This window comes from Rattus norvegicus, chromosome 3, assembly GCF_036323735.1.
Source record: "Rattus norvegicus strain BN/NHsdMcwi chromosome 3, GRCr8, whole genome shotgun sequence".
In the NCBI taxonomy this organism is placed as follows: Eukaryota; Metazoa; Chordata; class Mammalia; order Rodentia; family Muridae; genus Rattus; species Rattus norvegicus.
This window is the reverse complement of record NC_086021.1, coordinates 162,051,975-162,073,932: the sequence shown is the minus strand read 5'-3', so window position 1 is coordinate 162,073,932 and position 21,958 is coordinate 162,051,975. Positions and strand designations below refer to the sequence as shown.

The 21,958-nt window shown below is 48.6% G+C and overlaps 1 protein-coding gene across 1 annotated transcript in view; it reads right to left on the bottom strand.

The window, feature by feature from the left end:
- Positions 1 to 21,958, bottom strand: part of Hck (HCK proto-oncogene, Src family tyrosine kinase) — a 43,101-nt gene that overhangs the window by 1,001 nt on the left and 20,142 nt on the right. Inside the window, exons 3-12 of the mRNA NM_013185.3 lie at positions 21,848 to 21,890; positions 21,057 to 21,156; positions 20,254 to 20,352; positions 18,677 to 18,780; positions 15,673 to 15,822; positions 15,153 to 15,305; positions 13,037 to 13,216; positions 11,585 to 11,661; positions 5,664 to 5,817; positions 1,077 to 1,208 (exon numbers count right to left, since the gene is read on the bottom strand). Coding sequence (NP_037317.2) covers positions 1,077 to 1,208; positions 5,664 to 5,817; positions 11,585 to 11,661; positions 13,037 to 13,216; positions 15,153 to 15,305; positions 15,673 to 15,822; positions 18,677 to 18,780; positions 20,254 to 20,352; positions 21,057 to 21,156; positions 21,848 to 21,890 — 1,192 coding nt within the window. The remainder of the gene's footprint in view (positions 1 to 1,076; positions 1,209 to 5,663; positions 5,818 to 11,584; positions 11,662 to 13,036; positions 13,217 to 15,152; positions 15,306 to 15,672; positions 15,823 to 18,676; positions 18,781 to 20,253; positions 20,353 to 21,056; positions 21,157 to 21,847; positions 21,891 to 21,958) is intronic.

The window sequence follows — 21,958 nt, the reverse complement described above, 5'->3', positions numbered from 1 at the left end:
AGGGCCATAGGTGTGGGCCACCATGCCTGGCTATCCATTAGTTCTGTTAATTCAGCCTCAGGCATCTAAATGGATATAGGTTGTATAATCTGCTGCCTGGATTTTACTAGTGTACCCACAAAACAAATGGCTAGATTCAAGGTTGCTCTGAACAAGATCATTTCCTTATTCTAAGTTTACATCTGTTAACTATAAAAACAACCAGGAAATACCTATGATCACCAACTTTACTTCTTAGTTCTTTCTTAACTTGGCTGAGGAGAGCTGAAGAGATGGTTCATTGATTAAGAGAGAAAACAACAAAACAATAACCGTTAAACATCTTAGCTGGACATCTATCCTCTCAAGTGAATCAACCCAATTACACAGCTTCTTCACTGCCAGGCCGGCATCCTTGGCTGTCTGCTTCTTTTGAAATGCGGCCCAGTTCATCAGCTTATTTCTTTTTTTTTTTTTTTAAAGATTTTTATTTATTCTATAAGTACACTTGTAGTTGTTTTCAGACACACCAGAAGAGGGCATCAGATCTCATTACAGATGGTTGTGAGCCACCGTGTGGTTGCTGGGATTTGAACTCAGGACCTCTGGAAGAGCAGTCAGTGCTCTTAACCACTGAGCCATCTCTCCAGCCCCCCATCAGCTTATTTCTGTTGTCTGTGCCACCACCTGCCCCAGCTGCCCATGTGCCACCAACCTGCCCCAGCTGCCCATGTGCCACCACCTGCCCCAGCTGCCATGTGTCACCACCTATCCCAGCTGCCCATGAGCCACCAACCTGCCCTGGGTGCCCAAATGGCATCTTGACCAAATTCTCTCATGCATTCCCACTGCACTGAAGCCTGCCCCTCCAACTAATTGATGACTGATTGATTTTATGTGTATGAGTGTTTTTTTTCTCCATGTATGTGTATGCATATGTACAGCCAGCAAACCCCTTGTATGAAGCCTGAGGGATAGTGGAGGGCAGTAACTCTGATCTGAGAAAGGTGGGGCTGAGTTTAACAGACATGCTGACAAGATGTGCCATTGCCAGGTTGGGCTCCAGACACACCCCTAAGCTATGCCCCTTTTCCTACCTGGGTAAGGGATCCGGCCGTAGGTGACGATTTCCATCAGCAGGATACCAAAGGACCAGACATCTGACTTGATGGTGAAGGAGCCAAAGTTGATGGCTTCAGGAGCTGTCCACTTGATGGGGAACTTGGCTCCTGCAGGGTTGAACAGAGCAGAGTCAGGGCGAGTCTGGGGAGTAGTGAGGGCTGGGGCCCTGCTAGGGTGAATCAGGACAGGGGCACCTGCTGCCCCCTACGAACAGTGATGTCCCAGATCCCATGGAAACAGGGGACGTTTGTCTTGAGGACAGATGGCTGAAGCAAGGGGGAGTGGAGCTATGGGTTTAATTTGGGAGCTCACTCTGGGGCGACATCCTTGATTCAAACGATGCCTGTTAAACTAACTCTGAAAATTGGAGTCCTAGAAGTCTTTGGGGACGAAGGACCTCCAGGGGACTTGAGTCTAGATCGTAGTGGATACCTCACCCCATCCACTCCCCAGCTCTGGGTGCAAGAGAGGATTTCAGCTGTTATCTGAGGTTTGCCCTAGTCACTGAGTGTTTCTTCCCTGTTCTTCCCTCTCTCCTTTCCTCCCTCCCTCCCTCCCTCCCTCCCTCCCTCCCTCCCTCCCTCCCTCCCTCTAGCATTTGATTAGCAGTTTGTGGGTATTTGTCTTAATTACAGTATAATTGGCGAACATGGTCTACAGGATGTATAATTGCCCTTTGATTCAGGATTACGATACACCCACTGTTAGGCAAAAGCCAGAAGTGAAAGATGCCTCGAACATTTAGTTACTGAACATTGTGGTTCAGCAACTGCATACCATGGCTTCTTTTTTGTTTCTCTTGGCTAAATCAGAGCTGTAGCTCACTGCTCTGATTCAGCCTCATGAGAGAGGACAGCATACCACTAGGCTTGGAAAGAGATCAAAATCCAAAGGGAAAACATATTCATTCATTCACTCATTCACTCACTCATTTTTATGAGACAGGCTCTCCCACAGCCTAGGCTGAACTCAATTCACTACATAGCCTACAGAGAATGGCCCTGAATTCCTGATCCTTCTGCATCCGCTTCCCTAGTATCCAGACTGGAGGCTTGTACCGCGAGGCCACCTTTGCATCATTTCTTCTCAATGCAACTATTTCTGCATCATCAAATCGTTGAAAATCACAATGTTGGCGATAAATGACGGGGCTCTCAACAGCTCTCTGCTGCCACCTGGTGTCCATGGCCTATCATGGCCGGCAGGAAACTGAGTGCTGAGGGGCAGGACCAGCACTTGCCAAACTGCAGGGCTGTAGGGGGAAAGGAGCTAGAAGGCTGCAAGCAGTTCCATTTCAAAGACTCCAGCAGGACATTTGGTTTCATGGCTAGCATGGTCCTATAGGCTGAGGCTAGACCGCCATCTCCGATGGTTTGATGTCCATAGGCACACATCACCCTAAACAGCCATAAGCCTGGGAGCTTTTCAGAGCTGGACATAAACCTGACTGGCTTCATCACAGAAGTAGCAGCATCAGGGGAAGACCAAGTCCTAGGGATGGAACTGAGGACACTTGACCCTGGACTCTTGCTGCAGTCCAAACTGCCACGTTGACTCTGGTGCCTCCACTTAGGGTTGGATGCCAGGGTCACTGCTGCCACCAGCAACTGAGGCCTTTCCCCTGTGCACTTAAGGCCCCTGTCACACGATGCTAATCTGAATTAGCGTCCCCTATCTTTTCAAGTCCTGGGCAGCGATGATGACACACCGTCTAGGTCGGCTGTGTTCTTCCCTAATTCACTTTCCATGTGGCTGAGACAGAAGATGGTTAAAGCCCCACTGCAGGCCCCAGCGCCTCACCCCTTCGTGTGATGAAAACACTTGTGCTTTTAGGTGTCCCATAAAACTATTTATAAAACCATATACCGAGCCATTGCGAATTAAGAGGCCATGTGCATGTTCTTTGGAATTCAGTATGGCTGAGTAAGTGATTAGGTATTGACGACTCTCAGCCCCAAAGGGAACATTGATATCACAACCCCCCCCCCTTCCCAGGCTCAGAGATCACAGGAGGGGGCAGTAGAAAGACTCTAAAGCCATAGACAGTGGAGGATTGCTGTAAAACAGGATTTCTTGGATGACAGGGTCATAGCATACAAGACCTTGAAGCAGCTATGTCTGCCTGCACAAGACCAGCACAAGAAGGAGCTGGACAAAGTTCCAGCAGAGGTGAGACGTCGGCCTCTGAAATCCCACCACTAGCTGAGCAGCTGTTAGCAGTTGTGGCTGCTGGGGGTGGGAGGGTCAGTTTTCCTCAGGGTTTGAGGACGCCACTAGCAGGAGTCAGTTCTCTCCTTCCTCTCTGTGTGCACCCTGGGTCCTTGAGCTCGGCAGCCGGTGCTTTTGCTCAGCCAATTTCCCGCTCCTTCTCTCTTTTTTTTTTTAAATTTAAATCCTTCTCTTTTTACAAATGGGTATTTTTAAATGGCTTATTTTATGTGTAGGGGTGTTTTCCTGCATGTATGTATGTGCACCACATGTATGTCTCGTTCCTGTAGCATCCAAACGAGGGTGTGGGATCCCATGAACCCGGGGTTAGATGATTGGGAGCCACCATGTGGGTGACAGGACCCAGGGCCTCTGCGAAAGCAGCAAGTGCTCTCAACCACGGGGCCATCTCTCCAGTCTCTCCTCTCCTTTCAGGAGTCAGGGTCTCCGTGTCCCAGGTTGGCTCCAACTCATGGTGATCCTCATCCCCCTGAGTGCTGGGATTTACATGCAGCTCTAAGTCAGCTAAGTTCTTTATGCTGTTCTTCTCTTTTGTGTGGTACTAAGGCACAAACCCAGATCTTGAGTATGCCTGGGAGGCACTCTGCCACCAAGCCACACCCTCAGCCACGTTCTTTTACATCTAGAGAGTTTTCTCCATATTTCACTCGTTCTCTATAGATTTAGATTATATATCCAACTTTTCATTTTATTTTTGTACCTTGTTTAAACATTGAATCATAATACATCAAATGATTTCTCTCTGTCTTTCTCTGTGTCTGTCTGTCTGTCTGTCTCTCTCTCGTGTGTGTGTATGTGTGTGTGTGTGTGTGTGTGTGTGTGTGTTGTGTTTTACTGGACACTGTGCCTAGTACAATACCCACACCAGCAGGCAGATGCGCTGCCACAGAACTACAGCCCTTTTACTTTTTATTTTGACAGGGTCAGTAACTACCCCTGGCAGGCCTTGAACTTGTGACCTCAGTCTCCAGAGTAGCCTGGATTACAAGCTTGCACATCTAGACCCAGCCAAAGCATACCGATACTTAAGGTCTAACTTTGGTGATAAAGATGACAGCCTTTGCAGCCTCTCAGGAGGCTCCTTCCAGCTACTCTGGGACAGTACCTTCCCCACGTCAGCTAGCACTCCCCCACCTCCCTTCACAGCTTTGTTGGTATAAGTGAATTTTACAGCTTTAATGATATATAATTCACAAGCCATAAAATCCACACATTTAAAGTGTGTGTTCCCATGATTTTTTTAAGACAAGGTTTCTCTGTGTAGCCCTGTCCAGGCTGTCCTGGAACTCACCCTGTAGACCAGGCTAGCTTTGAATGCAGTGCTGGGATTAAAGGCGTGTGCCACCCCAGCTCCCAATGGCTTTCATAATAGCCGAAGAATTGTGAATTGCACAATATTTCATCACATGTCACCCAGTCCCATCCCTGGCACTTAGAACTGCTCCATTCTGGGAATTTCATATCAAGGGTAACAGATATTGGTGCCTGGCCTCTACTCAGCATGCTCCCAAGGCTTCCAGCGATTCTTTCTATTCTGTCACAGACACTGTTCTCACGTGTTCTCCATCTGTCCATCAGCTGATGGGCATCAGGTACAGCGTTTTAGTCTGGGGCTATCACGAAGAACACTATGAACTTCATACATGACTTTTGCCTGGTTTTGGATTCCACATAAGTGGAACCTTCTGGCGTCTACTCTATTTAGATTCACTTCTTTCATTTGGATGCCACGCCTCCCCTTTGGTTGCACGTGGCATAGATGTGTGGTGGGATGGGGGTGGAGTCTATGGTCTTCCAACTCAGTGAGGCCTCCGCCACTGAGTGCCATCCCCAGCCCCGGTGTGGCCTTTTAAATGCTGTGTGGTGCTACACTGTGTGTGTGACACAGATGATATGCACACCGTATCTGTGGACATTTAGATGGTTCTGGTTTTTTTTTTTTTGTTGTTGTTTGTTTGTTTGTTTCCCGGGCGTAAAGTTACTCTCACCTCTCACTGCCACCTGTACTTGCTGAAGTCTTCACATCAATCTGCTCTGAAATGTTCCTCTTCAAACCTTGTGTGATATTAACATTGCCAACCTGACAGGATCTAGAATCTCCTAGGAGACACCCGCCCCCACCTGGGGGGGTGTTTGTGAAGGATTCTTTCTACATGGGGCTTATTGAGGGGGAAGACCCATCCTGAATGTGGGCAGTGCCTTCCACGGGCTGTGGACCACATGAAGAAGGAAAGATGGAGTTGACACCAGCTTTGTCTGTCTGCCTCCTGACTTGATGCAAGAGTTAGTCTACGGCAGATCTCTGCCCTTCCCAGGAGGGCAGCATTCCCTACCTTCCCGAGCTGTGTACTCATTGTCCTCGATGATCCGTGCCAGTCCAAAGTCAGCGATCTTACACACCAGTGATGCAGAAACCAAGATGTTGGCAGCCCGGAGGTCTCGGTGGATGTAGTTCCTCTGCTCAATGAAAGCCATGCCCTCTGAAATCTGTACCCAGAAGAGACAGTGTCATCCTCACACATTAGAAGCACGCAGAATCTGCCCCTAGAAAACTGGGAGATGTCTGCAGCAGCCCTGCTCTTTCTTTCTTTCTTTCTTTCTTTCTTTCTTTCTTTCTTTCTTTCTCTCTCTCTCTCTCTCTTTCTTTCTTTCTTTCTTTCTTTCTTTCTTTCTTTCTTTCTTTCTTTCTTTGGTCAGAATGATCCTGGGCTCTTGACTGGCATTGCTCTGCCTGCCTATCTAGGCTTGGGGTATTCTCAAGTCTTAGCTCTGCTTGTGGGCTTTTTTAGAACATCAAAACTTCTGGAGAGCCCTTTGAAATGTCCTCAAGGAACAAGCAGTGTGGATGTTTCTCCAGGACCCTCTGCCCATGTGCATGAACCAGTGTGCCAGGAAGAGTTTTGATCCCACATCCTCCCTTGTGGGGACAACCTCGCCCCAACATTCTCCCCTCACTCTTACGCCCTCCTTATCTTCAAGCCTGGAAAATTCGCCTGCCAATCCAACAAAAATTCTCAGACTGTCTGTGAGTGCCTATCCAGTCCTTCGAACAGGAGGTAGGCACAGCCATTGTAGGCATGGCCACTGCAGAGAAAAGACAAGACAGGGTACCAGATGCAAGTGCAGAAGGTTTCATTGGGTGGTCCTGGGGGAGGCGACGTTTTAGCAGAGAATGGAATGACCACAATAATAAGTGTATTGAATAAGACTATTGCAGGCAGGGGGACCACCACATGCAAAGGTGGGGGGACGAGCAATCCTAGAATAGCATGGGGCCGGGTAGCTGAGCAGAGATGGGAAGACTGAGCTTTGGAAGGTAGGAGAGGAACTTTACTCTGAGCATGAGGAGCAACAAGGGCAGACTTCACACGCCCCTTCGGTGTAGCTGGACGAGTATTTCAGGACCTCTGTGGCTTCCAAGACAGTGTGAAGAATTCTTAGGCACACAGCTGTGACTCAGAGATTTGCTTACTTAAAATGTCAGGACAAACGAGGTGGAAGATAAACCTCGGTTGCCCAGAAAGCCTCACGCACAGTTTACAGAACTACCTGGGAGCTCTGTGAAGGCAGACTCGTGGTGACCCACTTTACAGAGATGCTTGTCCTGAATGTCACCTTCAAACCAGACTGGCTCCAGACAGCCCAGAGTTGCAGAACTCTGGAGGCCTGCACCCAGGGATTGTCAGATGAGGTTATCTGGGGAACCCGGAGTGGCAGAGTCTGATCAGACAGACCAAAGCAGAGTTGGCCAGGAAACTCAAAGCCTGAGGGAACCAGGTAGTGCAGTTGCAAAGAATAAACAGGAGGGGGCATCAAAGGCAGTGGAAATAAGCCCAGCTTTCTGAATGAAATCCCAAGACAGATTTTGGCTGGAATAGAGGTTGTAGTGGAGTGAGTCTGGGTCTGGAGGTCTGGAAAGCGTGGGGAATTTATAGGGCATCCTTAGATGAGCAATTTTGAAAATTACTAGGAAGACACAGCAGCTTATTTAATATAAACTGATAAACACAGCAGGGTTTTTTGTTTTTTGTTTTTTAACAAACTATGGGCTTGGGGAGGGTGGTTAGTGTCCACAGAAGGGAAATTGAAAGCCCAGAGTCATAAATAACCAGCTCATAGCTGCATAGCATGTGACTCTTACCCAACTTCTGCACCTAGTGCTTTTCCACCGGCTGGCACTCCTACATTGCTGGTTATTATGTGAGCTCAATGGGGGAAGGTATGCTAACTCCACTTGGGAGGCAATGGAGCCATCATGACTAAGTGGCTCTGGAATTGGACCAACTCAACTTGATCCCCAAGCTTGTGTGACCTCAAGCCTGTCTCCCAAGTCTCACAAGGAGGCTAACCTCTAAGCTTATACCACAGGCAAGGACAGTGTCTGCCATATAGTATTCACATGAGAGGTGGCTAGCAATGTCATGGGAGCAGCCAAGTGCCTTGCTCAGAGCTTCACCGGCAGAGCTGGGACTAACACAAATACTCTACATGTCACTCAAACCCTGCGGCTTGATGGTAATAAGGTGATGTGGTTTCAAAACCACCAGGCAGGTCCCCAGGCACTAGAACTTGGGTCTGCCTCCAAGAGCATCAAGGAATCACAGAACTGGTAAGCAGATTCCAGCACAGTGCTTGTATGGATGTGTGTATGTGTTAGTTTGCATATGAGTGTGTGTGTGTGTGTGTGTGTATGTGTTAGTTTGTGTGTGAGTCTCTCTCTCTCTCTCTGTGTGGGTGTGTGTGTGTATGTGTCTCTAGGAACTTCACTAGGAATAGCTCTCTGCCAACTTCAACAGGAATGGCTTTCCTTCAAGAGGAAGACCTTCTTCTTCTCTCTTTAAATATAATTTATTTATTTATGTTTAGTATTTCAAGACAGGGTTTCTCTATGTAGCCACAGTTGTCTTGGAATTCTTTTTGTGGATCTTGAACTCCCAGAGATCTGCTTGCCTCTGCCTTCCGAGTGCTGGGATCAAAGATGTGCACCACTACTGCCTCGCTATTCATTTTTATGTGCACTGGAGTTTTGCCTGCACGAATTCCTGTGTGAGGATGTTGGATCCCCTGGGACTGGACGTACAGACAGCTGTGAACTGCCATACGAGTGCTGGGAATTGAACTCAGGACGTCTGGAAGAGCCACCAGTGCTCTCAACCACTGAGCCATCTCTCCAGCCCTGGAATAGCTCTACTAAGGAATTTTAAAAAATTATATGAATTATATATAATTATATATAATTAAATTATATAAATTATAAGACATATGAAGTTTTCTTTAACTAATAAAGTTGGGGCTAAAAACAGATATCAAACTTGAAAGCTACATCGGAAGCTGAGAAACAGAGTAGGTCTGAGGTCACAAAACCAGGTCCTCAGGTAAAGTATCCTATTTTGCCTAGGCTCAGAATCATCTACTTTTGGGTGTACCGAGGCCAGAACGTCTCTCAGACCTCGTTTTGTTTTCTTCAGGTGTAAATCAGGGAGAGTGCAAGCGGCTCAGTGTTTGCTACAGGTTTTCATGCATCCCAGGCTGACCTAGAACTCACTAGATAACAGGATGAAATTGCACTTCCGATCCTCCTGCTTCCATTTCTCTGATGCTCAGATTAATTACAGATGTGTAGCACCACATCTGGTTTACGTGGTGCTGGGGATCAAACCTGGGACCTCATGTGTGGGAGGCAGGCACAGTACTGACTAAGCCGTGGCCCCAGCTGCGGGAGTAGCTCTTGCTGTAGCCTTTGACCTTTGCTCACCAGCAAGGCTCCTGCCGGTTGCGTCCTTAATAGTAACAGGCCAGACTATTGCTTCCCTGAAGACTGGGCCCCCTGGGATGGAAGTGCCTGGCCTTGATTTCCATATGCCTCTGGCATTCAGGGCTCTGAAATGAAAGCCTCTGGTTAGATCACCAGGGTCTGAGCCCCTGGTATTTGCATACTCAAATGAGCGCTGACCTGGGTCTCTCCACCAGGCTCAACCCCTAGGCTCAGCTGCAAACTCCCTCAACTCCCGATGGGCTGTACCCACATCCCTCTCATCTGTGCCACACTCTGGCTCTGGCTGACCAGGCTCAGCCTCTCTGTTGCCCTTTTTTGGCCTTTTGTACAGGCTTTTACTTCTAGAACTCCTTCCCCACTCCTCTGCATGGGTGGACTTTCTAAATCCCAGGTTCCTTGAATTAGAGACCTCTTCCTCAGTGAAGCCTTCTCTGATGGCTCCTGGACCAGGCTGTGCATTCCCACAGCACCACTGTCCACCCCATCCCCAAACCCACCTCCCACCCCCAACCCCACAGAGAACAGAAAGCAGAGAGCAGGAGACAGAGTTGGAGGAAAATGGCTGTGCATGGAATGCGGCTGCAGGGCAGGTGAGAAAGAATGTTAACTGGTTTTGTACAGCATTGGAAATAGAACCCGGGGTGTATATACCCAGGAAAGCTCTGAACCACTGAACCCTGTTTTGCTTATTTATTTTAAATTGGGGTTTTAAGATGCGTTTCTAAGGCTTACATGGCCCTTTCTCTTTGCTGAATTCTTGCTCTTCAGACTCTGAGCCAGGGTCATGAGAGTAGTGGGGCTGTAAGAGGGTTTGATGCCTGTGGTCTCATCTACGGTGAACTGAGTGAAGCTAGCAGTGTCTGCTATCATCGTTACTGTCCATTACTGTCACAGTCACCCCCTCCCTCTAATCAGCCCTGCAGCTTAGACCAGCTGCAGAGCCTCCCTGGGCTTTAGTCTTCTCTTCTGAACTTTTTTTTTTTTTTTTTGGTTCTTTTTTTTTTTTTTCGGAGCTGGGGACCAGGGCCTTGCACTTCCTAGGTAAGCACTCTACCACTGAGCTAAATCCCCAGCCCCGAACTTTTTTTTAAAGACAGACTCTGCAGCTCAAGTCTAGATTGGCCCTCCTCATCTTCCCTCTGCCTCCTAAGTGTTCCGATTACAATCCTTCACCATTGTGCCCAGTTTGTACTTAAACTCTTCACACCTCAGTTTCAGGTCTGTAAGATGGGATGACAATTACCTCCCTGTGACCAGACTCCTACATTTGCCTGCCAGGACTCTGGGCTTGGCTGCTGTGACTGGCTTTGGCCAATAGGGTATTGACGAATCAGTGCAAACAGGTTTACCCATTGCCTGCACCTTGGCCAGGTCCCTCTTGGAGCTTTGATACTGGGCTGTAAAGAAATACCGAGGGCAGAAAGGCCACATGGGGAGAGATTGTAAGGATGAATGTTACCTTGGACATGTTCCTCACGCCACCTCAGTTCATAGAGTGGTCCACCTAACCTGCTATAGTCAGTCCAAAGGATCATGGGAAATATTCAGTGTTATCATTCCAGGATACTAAGCCTTTATCTGTTATATAAGAATGGATAACTTACATGGCTGGTGATATAGCTCAAATGTAGAATCCTTCTATGGCATGTACAAGGCCCCAGGTTCCATTCCTCACACCAAAACCCAACCAAAGAAATTATCCCAGGATCTGGAGAGATGGCTCAGTGGTTAGGAGCACTGGCTGCGCTTCCACAGGTCCTGGATTCAATCCTAGCACCCACATGGTGACTCACAACCGTCTATAACTACAGTTCTGGAGAATCTGACACCCTCTTCTGACGTCTGAGGGCACCAGACATTCATGTAGCACAGACTTATATGCAGGCAAAAGACCCATATAATAAATAATCTTTTAAAAAAAGTTCCACAGTTTTGATGTCGGCACTGTATGAGCTGGTTCATATGAAGAACAGTCTGTAGCTGTGGGTTCTGCATCTGCAGATTCAACCAACGGCACATCAGGAGTATTCTAAAAACAACTGCATCTACATTCAGTGTCTACAGCCTTTAAACGATTATTATCCCTTATACAACAAAATAATAACCCTTTACATAGCATTTATGTTGGGTTCCATAAGTCGCCCAGAGCTGCTTTAAGTAGTGTACAGGGGAATGGGCCTAGATGATTTGCAAATAACTATTTTCTTTTTTTCTTTCCTTTTTTTTTTCTTTCTTTTTTTCCGAGCTGAGGACCGAACCCGGGGCCTTGTGCTTTCTAGGCAAGCGCTCTACCACTGAGCTAAATCCCCAACCCGATAACTATTTTCTATAAGGGACTTTAGCGTGCATAAGTTTTTGAGTCCTTGGAGTACTGTCACTAGTCCTTGTGTCCGTGGTGAGGATGAGAATTCACACAAAAGATACAGAGCACGCACTACGATGACGTCACCTTTCCTGTCTGTTGCTGGCACAGCTCACCTGGGCTGAGAAGTCAATGAGTTTTGGCAGTGGCTGCTTGCTGCCTTCTTCACTCTTGAGAAAGTCCAGCAGGCTTCCTGCAGAGGGGAGCAAGAAGGAACATGGACTACTACTCCTTAGTGAGAAATAAGTAACTTTTTCTTCTTGCAATAGGGGTTTATCCTCTTTGCACTACGGGGATTGAACCCAGAACCGCCTAACACATGCTGGGCAGGTGCTCTACCACTGAGCTACAGCTCCAGCCAAGCAGCTTCTTCTGCCTCCTCCCCCTTCTTTGTCGTACTCATCGTTTTTTGAGACAGGGTTTCTCTGTGTTGTCCTGGCTGTCCTGGAACTCGATTTGTAGACTAGCCTGGCCGGCCTTGAACTCACAGAGATCTGCCTGCCTCTGCCTCCCAAGTGCAGGGATTGAAGGCAAGCGGGTATGACTTTCTTCCCGGGATAGTGCCTTGCTGTGTTCTTCCGGCTGGTCTCCAGTTCCTGGGCTCCAGCTACTTTTCCACTTCAGTTAGTAGAATAGTCTCGACTACCAGCATTCATCACTGCCCAGGAGTAGTGCTAGTTAAAGAAATATCTCCCTACTGCTCCTAGGATACGAGTGCTAGAGCTTGAATTTTTCTGAAATGCAGCCTTGTGAAACTGGGTGCCCAGGGCTTGGCTTTAGAAAGCTGGCTGGTTGTAGATTTGTAGACTTGAAAAGTAGAAAAGTTTTGAGTTTTCAAGTCACATTAGATGATGCTGTGTGAAATGTTTATCCAGAAATGACCAAGGAATGAAAATGACTATAAACTAGCTGTCTTAAAACAAACAAACAAACAAACAAACAAATAAACAAACTCTGGGAAGCCAGGTATGGAGACACACATCTGTAATCTTAGCACCTGAGAGACTGAGGCAGGACAGCTGTGAGATTAAGGCTAGCCTGGGCTACATAATGAGTGCCAGGACAACCTGGGCTACAGGGTGAAATCCTTTCTCAAACATTCCTGAGATATGCTGAATAATCACAGGGTAGGGCGACCCAAAGCTAAGTAGCCTGAAGTGACAACATGAGCATTGTCATGGTTCAGTGGGTTGATCATAGCAGGACCTCACTGTGAGGTGAGGTGACACAGGTGGAATGTTCAAGATGACGTGTCACCTTTATGGTCTTTCTCCATGTGGCTTCTTGTCCCTCAGTACTCGAAGCAGGACTTCTTTACAGCCCAGCGTCAAAGTTCCAAGGTACAAGTCACAAGGAAGCCATGTGCTGCATCTGTCATCCAGAGGCTCTGCAGCCCTTGCCCTTCCTCTCCACAGAGCACCCTTCACCTGATTTCACTCTGCGAGCCAGGAGGCTGGAGTGTTGGTGCTCTATAGGGACGTGCTGGATGTGCCAGAAGAGCCCCGTCAAGGTCATCATTGAGACTGAAGGAAGTCAGCTCGGACCACGGTCTGTCCTAGCCCACGCACCTTTGGCCATGAACTCGGTGACAATAAAGATGGGCTCCTGAGAGACCACGGCGTGCAGCTTCACCAGTTTATCATGCTGTAACGTCTTCATCAGGTTGGCCTCTGCCAGGAAGGCCTCCACAGACATGCTCCCTGGCTTCATTGTCTTCACCGCCACTTTGGTGTGCTTGTTGTAGGTGGCTGGGGAGAGCATGGAACACGGACGGTGGTTAGGACCCAGCAGCCCTGCCCACCTTAGGCCTTTAAGACAGAGGGAGGGCACCGCTTATGTCCACCCCATCTGTGGGCTGGAGATGGGTTCCCTGCCTAGCTGAGTGCAACGGAAACACATTACCTAAGTTCTCCAGGCTGTTTTCCTCCCCCTGCTAAGTGGAAGTGATAAGCACTCAGTCTGAAACGCTGTTTGCAAGAGTGCAAAACCCTCCTGTCTGGGCTTGGGGCTCATGCCTGTCATTCATTGGCTTGGGAAAGCCAATGAAGCAGGAGGACTGGAGGCTCTGGGCCAGCCATGACTCTAAAGACAAGGGTTGAGACTGGAGCTCAGCACATACAGGATACTGGGCTTGATCCCAGGCATTGTGACAGTGATCATGGCAGTAACCCTTAAGCCACCAGTTGGACTGTGACACTAGCCTGCACAGACTGTGTAAGCTTAACTGCCTTGAAATAAATACCGGATCCGTTATGTCCCATAGCTCTGCCTGCTGATCATGCCTACTTTTCTGTCCTTGTCATCCACCAAGGCCACCTCTGACACACATGCTCAAACTAGACACTGAACCAGGATCTCATACGAGGAAAGTGCTCTACCACTGAGCTATATCCCCAGCCCCCCCTTCACCTTTTATTTTGAAACAGGGTCTTACTAAGTTGTTCAGGTTGGCCTTGAACTTGAGTCTTGTCTCAATATAGTAACTGGGATGGTAGGTCTGGCTCACTCTTGCTTTCATTAAAAAATAAAATAAAATTAAGGGGGTAGGGTGGGGGGCATCCTCTTGGGGAACAGAAGGGAGGAGGAATGGGATGAGGAACTGTGGGAAGGCAGACTGGAAGGGGGGTAACAACTGGACTGTAAAAAATTAAATAGTGAAAAAAACAGAAAAATAAGAAAATTAATTCCCCCCCCCGTGTGTGTGTGTGTGTGTGTGTGTGTGTGTGTGTAGGTCAGAGGATAATCTTTGCCAGCAGTTCCCTCTTTTCAGTGTGGGTTCTGGGGTTTGAACTCAGATCATCAGTTTTTGCAGCAAGCCTTTTTCCCAGTGAGCCATCTCACTGGCTCACTCTGGTTGTTTTTTTTTTTTTTTTTTTTTTTCTTTTTTTTTTTTCGGAGCTGGGGACCAAACCCAGGGCCTTGCGCTTCCTAGGCAAGCGCTCTACCACTGAGCCAAATCCCCAACCCCTTTTCTTTTCTTTTCTTTCTTTTTTCTTTTTAAAATTTACCCCAACTTTGCTCCTCAGAGCTGGCTTTCCTCCTTGCACTTCCTATGGCTTCATTTGCTCAGCACCCGGCATATAGCAGGCTCTCGGTAAATGTAGTTGGGACATGGGCTTTTAAAACTAACTTTATCTGGCTGAATGCTTACATCGGGACAAGCTGCCTCCTGTCCATCTGCCACACAGAGGAGTGTTAACACAGTGGCCAGGCATGGTGACCTTCTACCTGCCTATGAAATAGGAAATGCTGTCCTCAAGGTACCGGGGCACGGACCCCAGTGGTGTGCCAGGCCTTTCTGGTGTCCCATCATGTATGGAATGTCACTGGGCATCGTGGCTCATGATCTGAACCGCTTAGTCTTCAGTTGCCAACATTGGACGCTTCCCCTTCACCATGAGTTTTCACCATCACAAGAGGTCCTGAGTATGGCGGCCCCTCAAGGTAGGCTGCTCCCAACTCCACACAACAGAGGGACTTCCCCATCCAGGACTCTGGCAGTTCTTTGACCTTCAAGCCTTGCCACAAAGGCAAACTAGTGATTTGCCAGTAGACAATTTGCTTTGCTATCTGAGGAGTGGCCTTCTGTGGTTATTATTTAAATTCCCCACTGCTGGGTGATAGCCCTGTACCCTAAGGGCCCTCCCAGCACTGGCTTGGTGAACTCTGGCCCCGGCTCCTTACCCATCCACACTTCTCCAAACTGCCCGGCTCCCAGTTTCTTCTCCATCTGGAGGGATTCTCGAGGAATCTCCCAGGCATCTTTCTCCCATGGCTTCTGGGGTTTGGGAGACACACAGGGCACTGACAGCTTCTGGCAGAGCCCATCCTTCCCCTCTGAAACAGAGTGTCCAGTCAGCAGGTGGGACATTCCCCAATGATCTGCGTATACCTCCAACCTCCTATCCAACCAGCCGAAACCTTCGGGAGTTATCTAGAGTGACTGCCTGGAAGGCCAGGAAGTCTGGGTGCAGAATTGCATGCCACTGGGATTCTGAGAGATAGGCCCCTCTCAGTGGGGGCTGGTGCTATGATATAGTACTTGCCTAGCAAGCACTAGACTCTGGTTCCTTCTCTGGAACCAACCACCCATTGAAAAGCAAAGCCAAGGTGCTGAGAAATAAACGCTGTGGCCACACTGGGCAATGATAACCAGCTTAGGTTCTGCAGTAAATGTGGAGGCATGGCCTTGAGGAAGACTCACTCTTGTAGTGGACGACAAGTTCCTGCAGGCTGCTGAAGGTGCTCCTCGGAGAGATGTAGAAGCCTCCACTGTCCAGTGTCCGGATTTTATAATGCTTCACCGTGTCTCCGTGCTGGGGGTCAAAGTCTCGAACAGAAAGTGAGTAGCTCCCTGCATTGGTCCAAGAGAAGCCCCTCAGAATGGCACCTCAGAGGCCTGGCTGCCTTGACATCCTTAGGATGCCCCATGAGGCCTCTGCAGGCAGCGCACAGGCAGACGCTCCTTACATTAACAATGGGCTGGGGCACTGGGCGGTTTGGGTTCCGATCCCAGCTCTGCAATTCTCAGCTATGAGCCTTTGGGCAAATGACTACTTGGCCTTTTTATGCCTCAGTTCCCTCACATGTAAAATAGGAGTTGTGTTATGCCTTTCATCTCATAAATTTACCCAGTGATCGGCAGAAGTAAAACTTGTAAGTGACTTGGGACAGTGAGATGGCTGTCACTATCACTTCATTATTTCTGATCTATTGTCTATCTACCCACCTATCCTCTCTCTCTCTCTCTCTCTCTCTCTCTCTCTCTCTCTCTCTCTCTCTCTCTCTCATCTATACCATCTATCTGTATCTATTTAATGAAAAAAAAAGCCAAGATACTAATTTGAGGGGGAGAGAGAGAGAGAGAGAGAGAAACAAAAACATACAAATAAGTAAAAAGAAAGAACAAACAACATGTGGTCTGATTACTAAAATGTGAAAAAAGGCACTGTGGTCAGCTGCATATTGTCCAGGATGTTCTTATGTGAACACCTACAGCTGGGAATATGTGACCTTACACGACAGAGTATCCCAGGGAATTCAGAGGGCTCTTTAACAGAGGGAGGCAGTGAACGCGCCGGTGGGAACAGGTATAAGAGGAAGAGCCATGAGCCAAGCAACACTTGTGGCCTTTCAAAGCCCAAAAGGACAGAAAATGAAATGGATCCCACCCCCAATCCTGCAAGCCTCTAAAATGAGCCAGTCCCTCGGACACCTTGACCAGAGCCCAGCAAGCCCAGACTCTTGGCTTCCAGAACCAAGAGGTAACACGGATGTGTGGCTCTAAACTGTCCAGCTTGCAGTAAGCTATGCCTTGGCTTGTCACACAGACCTGAGACACACGAGTCTTCCGATCTGTGAGCGCAGTTCACCATGTCTGAGCTGTGCTAGCTAGCTTCTGTGCCTTTCATTTTTCCTCCTTTTTATTTTATTTTATTTATTTTTTTTTGGAGCTGGGGACCGAACCCAGGGCCTTGCGCTTCCTAGGTAAGCGCTCTACCACTGAGCTAAATCCCCAGCCCCAAACGAACATCCTCCTTTTTATAATAGCAGCATAATGTCACAGGATTTGAGGGAAGTTTAAATTGTTGAATGACAGATGACAACATGCCAAGCTGTTCCAAGCAGGCTGGCCAAATGAACAGTGAATGACTGGGAACAGGGTGCATTTTAATCAATTAGAATTACATGGATCATATTCTTCATAGTGAATAGTCTCACAAGGTAGAGGTTTATAGATTTATCAGCCTCATTGCATGTGACATAACTCACTTGGAATCACACAAGTGGCACATTTGGGTTCCAAGCCCATCCAGTTGGCTCCTGGGCCCCTTCTTAGCCACCTGATCCCAGTCAAGGGGAGCCTGACGTACCTGGTGCTAGAAAGGGTGTGCAGGATCTGGAAAGCAGCCAAGTGTTTGCTTGGGACCGGGACCTTGTTCTAAATCAGTCAGATCCCCAGCATAACCCCACCCCCAAGGGGCTGTGGAAACGAGTCCAACCCACTCTCCTGTCCACAGGTCTGTCACGGGGCTGCTGGTTTCTTTGCTTCTCTGTAGAACTAGAGAGGCCAATCTCAGAGCTACTCTAGGCACAGTGAGAGACAAGAAGCTGGGCCTCCCTGCAGCCTAAATGCTCATAGACCTCAGACAGAGACCAAATGACTGGTCCCACATCCCCAGATGCTTTTGATGTCCCCCAAACTATGTGCCTCATAGTACTAACAGGGTCACATACAGCTTGCTTGACCTGTTTAAATCAAATGGCTCTGAGTCAAACAACCAAAGGCTCACTCTGCATGTGGAATCTGAACTCACACACACAGCACATGACACTGCTGCCCTGGAGAAACTCACCCAGGGGAGAGCCAGTCGGACCCAGTCTATGTGGTTTGAGGTGATTTTTTTTAAAGATAGGGTTTCTCTGTGTAGCCCTGGCTATCCTGGAACTTGATCTGTAGACCAGGCAGGCCCTGAACTCAGAGATCCCTCTGCCTCTGCGGTGTTTTTATTTTATTTTATTTTTAAACTCTGGTCACCACTCAAGAAGACTCCTTTCCAGCACGGAAATTTCAGGACAAGACTCCGGACAACAATGACATCTTCCCATCCACATGACCACAAAGAGTTTCCTCTCTTACATCTTATGGGGTAGGGGACATGCATGTCATTGTCATGCTTGTAGAGGTCAGAGGACCATCTTCAGCTGTTGGTCCTTCCCTTTTACTGAGTAGGTCCTGGGGATCGAACTCAGCTTGTCAAATGACCTCGGGCTTCTCCGACTAAGCCATCTCACTACCCCTCCCCCACCAAGAGAGAATTTTAAGTGAGTCTCAGAGGCACAGGGACAGGCTCTGTTTTGGGCCAAGTTTTATCTCACCCAGCTTTCCTCACCCGAGAGAAGTGGGACTTGTGGCCAGGACAAAGTAGTGTGGCCATTTAAAACATTAGACCAGGATCTAGAGGGGACCAAGTGTTTGCTTTTGGGGCTTAAGCCATTTCTGTTGATCTAAGCCTGCAGCTTCTAGAACTGGGAAGAGCCACCCAGTGCAGACCCTTAACCCTCTTCTAGTTCAGAGCAGCAAAAGACAGAAGAAAACCTGGCAGTGTGGCCATTTGACTGAGCTGTTCAGCCCTCCTCGGAGAATTTCCCTAGGGTCGGAGAGGCACCTTGCCTGGGCACAGGAAGGCAGGGAGGGCTGGCATCACCTTTGGTGGTCTCACTGTCCCGGATCATGAAGGAGCCCAGCATGTTCCCGGGAGCCAGCAGGTGGCGCTCTGCATCCTTCCGGCTGATACCCTTGAAGAACCACCTGTCAGGAATGAATGAGGACACTGTGAGACTCAGGATGGACCAGCCTGCCCTGCTCACGGGATGCCCCGGGGCCATACACAGCACAGTCCTCACAGCCCAAGCACCTGACCTCACGTAGCATTTTTTCACTTATTTTCGTGGGGTGGGTCAGTGAGAAACAGCTACTTTTTTTTTCTTTGCTATTTTGGGTACTTATGGAAAAGTTCATGTTGTAGTGGCTAAAGTTCTTTTTATCTCACTAGAAAAAGGAACAGTTCAGGCAACACAATGTGAAGAGAGTCCCTGCCACAAGCCTGCCAGCTGACTTTAAATCTGTGGGTCTCTGTTGCCTCAGTTATGAAGAAGGGAGAAAGATAGCCAGCATTCATCACCCCACCCCAATCCCCCCATACAGTGTCTCATTATATAGGTCTACTGTCCTGGAACTCACTATGTAGACCAGGCTGGCCTTGAACTCACAGAGATCCATCTGCCTCTGCCTTCCGAGTTTAGGGATTAAAGAAGTGTGCCACTAAGCTCAGCTCATTTGTCAATTAAAAAAATATTAATTATCTCTCTCCCCTCCCCCCCCTTTCCCCATGCATGCAGAGGCCAGAAGGGTGTCAGATCCCCTAAGCAGGAGTGAATCCCAGAGGCAGTTGTGAATCTCCACGCTCATGTTGGGAACTGAACTCCTGTGTCCCAGCAGGACAGCCAGTGTTCTTAACCACTGAGCTTCCAGCCCCAGCTATCAAGAGATTATTATGCACCTAGCTGTGCGTGATTGTCACCTTTATTATTCTTTTTTTTTTTTTTTGGTTCTTTTTTTCGGAGCTGGGGACCGAACCCAGGGCCTTGCACTTCCTAGGCAAGCGCTCTACCACTGAGCTAAGCCCCCAACCCTATTATTCTTATTTTATAGTGCTTAAAGCGGAGAGAACCAGGAGGACAAGAGGCTTGCCTGGGGCTACACAGCTTGGAAGTGGAAGAGTCAGGATTAGAATTTAGGCAGTCTAATCCCAGAGCCCAGGTGCAAGAGCTCATACAGTACACGTGCAGACAATCATCATCATCATCACCATCATCATCATCATCATCATCACCAACATCAACATCATCATCATCATCAACATCATCATCATCATCATCACCAACATCATCATCATCATCATCATCATCATCATCATCATCATCATCATCACCAACATCAACATCATCATCATCATCAACAACAACAACAACAACAACAACAACAACAACATTCCCTTTTGCCAGTGGGATATATTCAGAAGAAAGTAAAAACGCCTCTCTGAGAGAGTCACAGAAGGGACAGGGTGTTAGGACGGGTCTGTGAGACCTCAAGCATGGGAATGAGCCAGCCAAGAGCCCCAGGAAGAGGGTGCAGGCAGGAGAGAGTGTGCAGAGGTGATCAGGTGGCAGCAGATCAGTTTTGCTCCGGCCGCCCTCTGCAAGACAGAGCTGGAACACTTACTCCTCAGTCTCCAAAGAGTTAACTCGAGCTACATAATTGCTTGGGATATAGCCTTCTTTCTTGGTAGCCAGGGAACGGGCCTTCCACCACTCCCCAGACCTATGGTGAAGGAGGGAGAGAAGGGTCAGCTGGCACAGGAACCTTCTTCAGTCTGCTGTGGCCCTACTTGGGCCTAGAAGCTCCCCCTCCCACACACTCTGGGAGCTGGAGGTATGAGGGGCAGAGTACCTAGCATGTGCTGAGGACTAGGGTAGGGGTGTGACAGTCTCCACAGGAGTCTGGAGTGAAGCCTGCACCCCAAGTCATAGGCCATAGCTTGGGTCTTTGGATCCATTCTTTCTCCTGGATGTGTGTCTTTGGCTGGACTACCTTGACCCAGTCTGGGACCTGTGTTCTGGAAGCACTCCCACTGGTTCAGCTAGAAGGCTCAAGGGTTTGTCTAGGCATGACCAGGTCTCATTCCCAGGTCTCAGTACAATCTTGAAAGAGCCTGATGGTGAAGGCTGTGACTGTCACAGGTGGGGAGCTCAGAGACCCTGGGATTTCTGGAGGGGCCAGGCCCACAGGTCAGCCTGGAGCCCGGACACTTAGGCCTCCATCCCTTAGGGAGGCTTTGTGGAGATCCTGCTTGGGAGGACATAGGTTCCATCTCTGGTTTTGTTACTAAGAGGTAGGTCCTCTATGGTGTGCAGTCAGATTCTCATCAGTTACTCCCAGAATCAGGGTGTCGGGCTCTTCAAGGATGCAAAATGGACTTGTAGCTAAGCCCTGCAGGTGGGTGTGTCTCAAGGGGGGGCACTCACTCCTCCAGAACCACCATCTGGTCTCCCTTCTGGAAGCTGAGGTCTTCACGGTGAATGGCCTCATAGTCGTACAGTGCGACCACAATGGTGTCCTCAGAGCCTGCCAGGAACAGAGATGCCAGGATGGGTCCCCATGCCATCCCCCAGTACACCACTCCTTTGCAACAGAGCAGCCTGCTGTGCTGGGCCCTCTGCTAGCTAACACTTTCAGGGCTTTGTTCACACCACTGGACAACATTCTAGGAAGACAAGAGCCTGGGCAAGACACCGGGGTAATTCAAAGGCTATTCAAGGTTGCCGGTTAGTTTCTGTCACAAACTAGAGTCACCTGGGAAGGGAGAACTTCAAAGACAGAGTGTGCCAATCAGACTGGTCGGTGGGCAAGTCTGCAGATAATTCTCTTTTTAGATTGATGATTATTGCAGAGGGATTGATAGGATGGCTGGCCTACTATGGATGGTGCTTCCCCTGAACAGCTGCTTTGGGGTTGTATAAGAAAGCAGGTTGAGCAAACCAGTAAGCACCTTTTCTCTGCTTCAGTTCCTGTCTCTAGCTTCCTGTCGAGTTCCTGTTCTGACACCCTGATTTCCCTCAGTGATGGTCTGTGTGACCCTCGAACTGTAAGATGAGATAAAGCCTTTCCTCCCCCCAAGTTGCTTTCGGTCATAGTGTTTCATCACAGATTGACAAAAACCAAATACAGATGTTTTTGACTTTTTCCCACTACTACAACTCAGAACCTAAGCTGATAGATATTCCTGATGGCGAGACCCCTGCTTCCAGATACTCACCCTCCACGACCCCCGGGGGCAGGCTGTTGATGCTGTTCGGTCCCTGCAGGAAGAAACGGGAAAAGGACCGAAAAGTGTGAGGAGGCTATGTGGAAAAGGTCACTCGTTTCA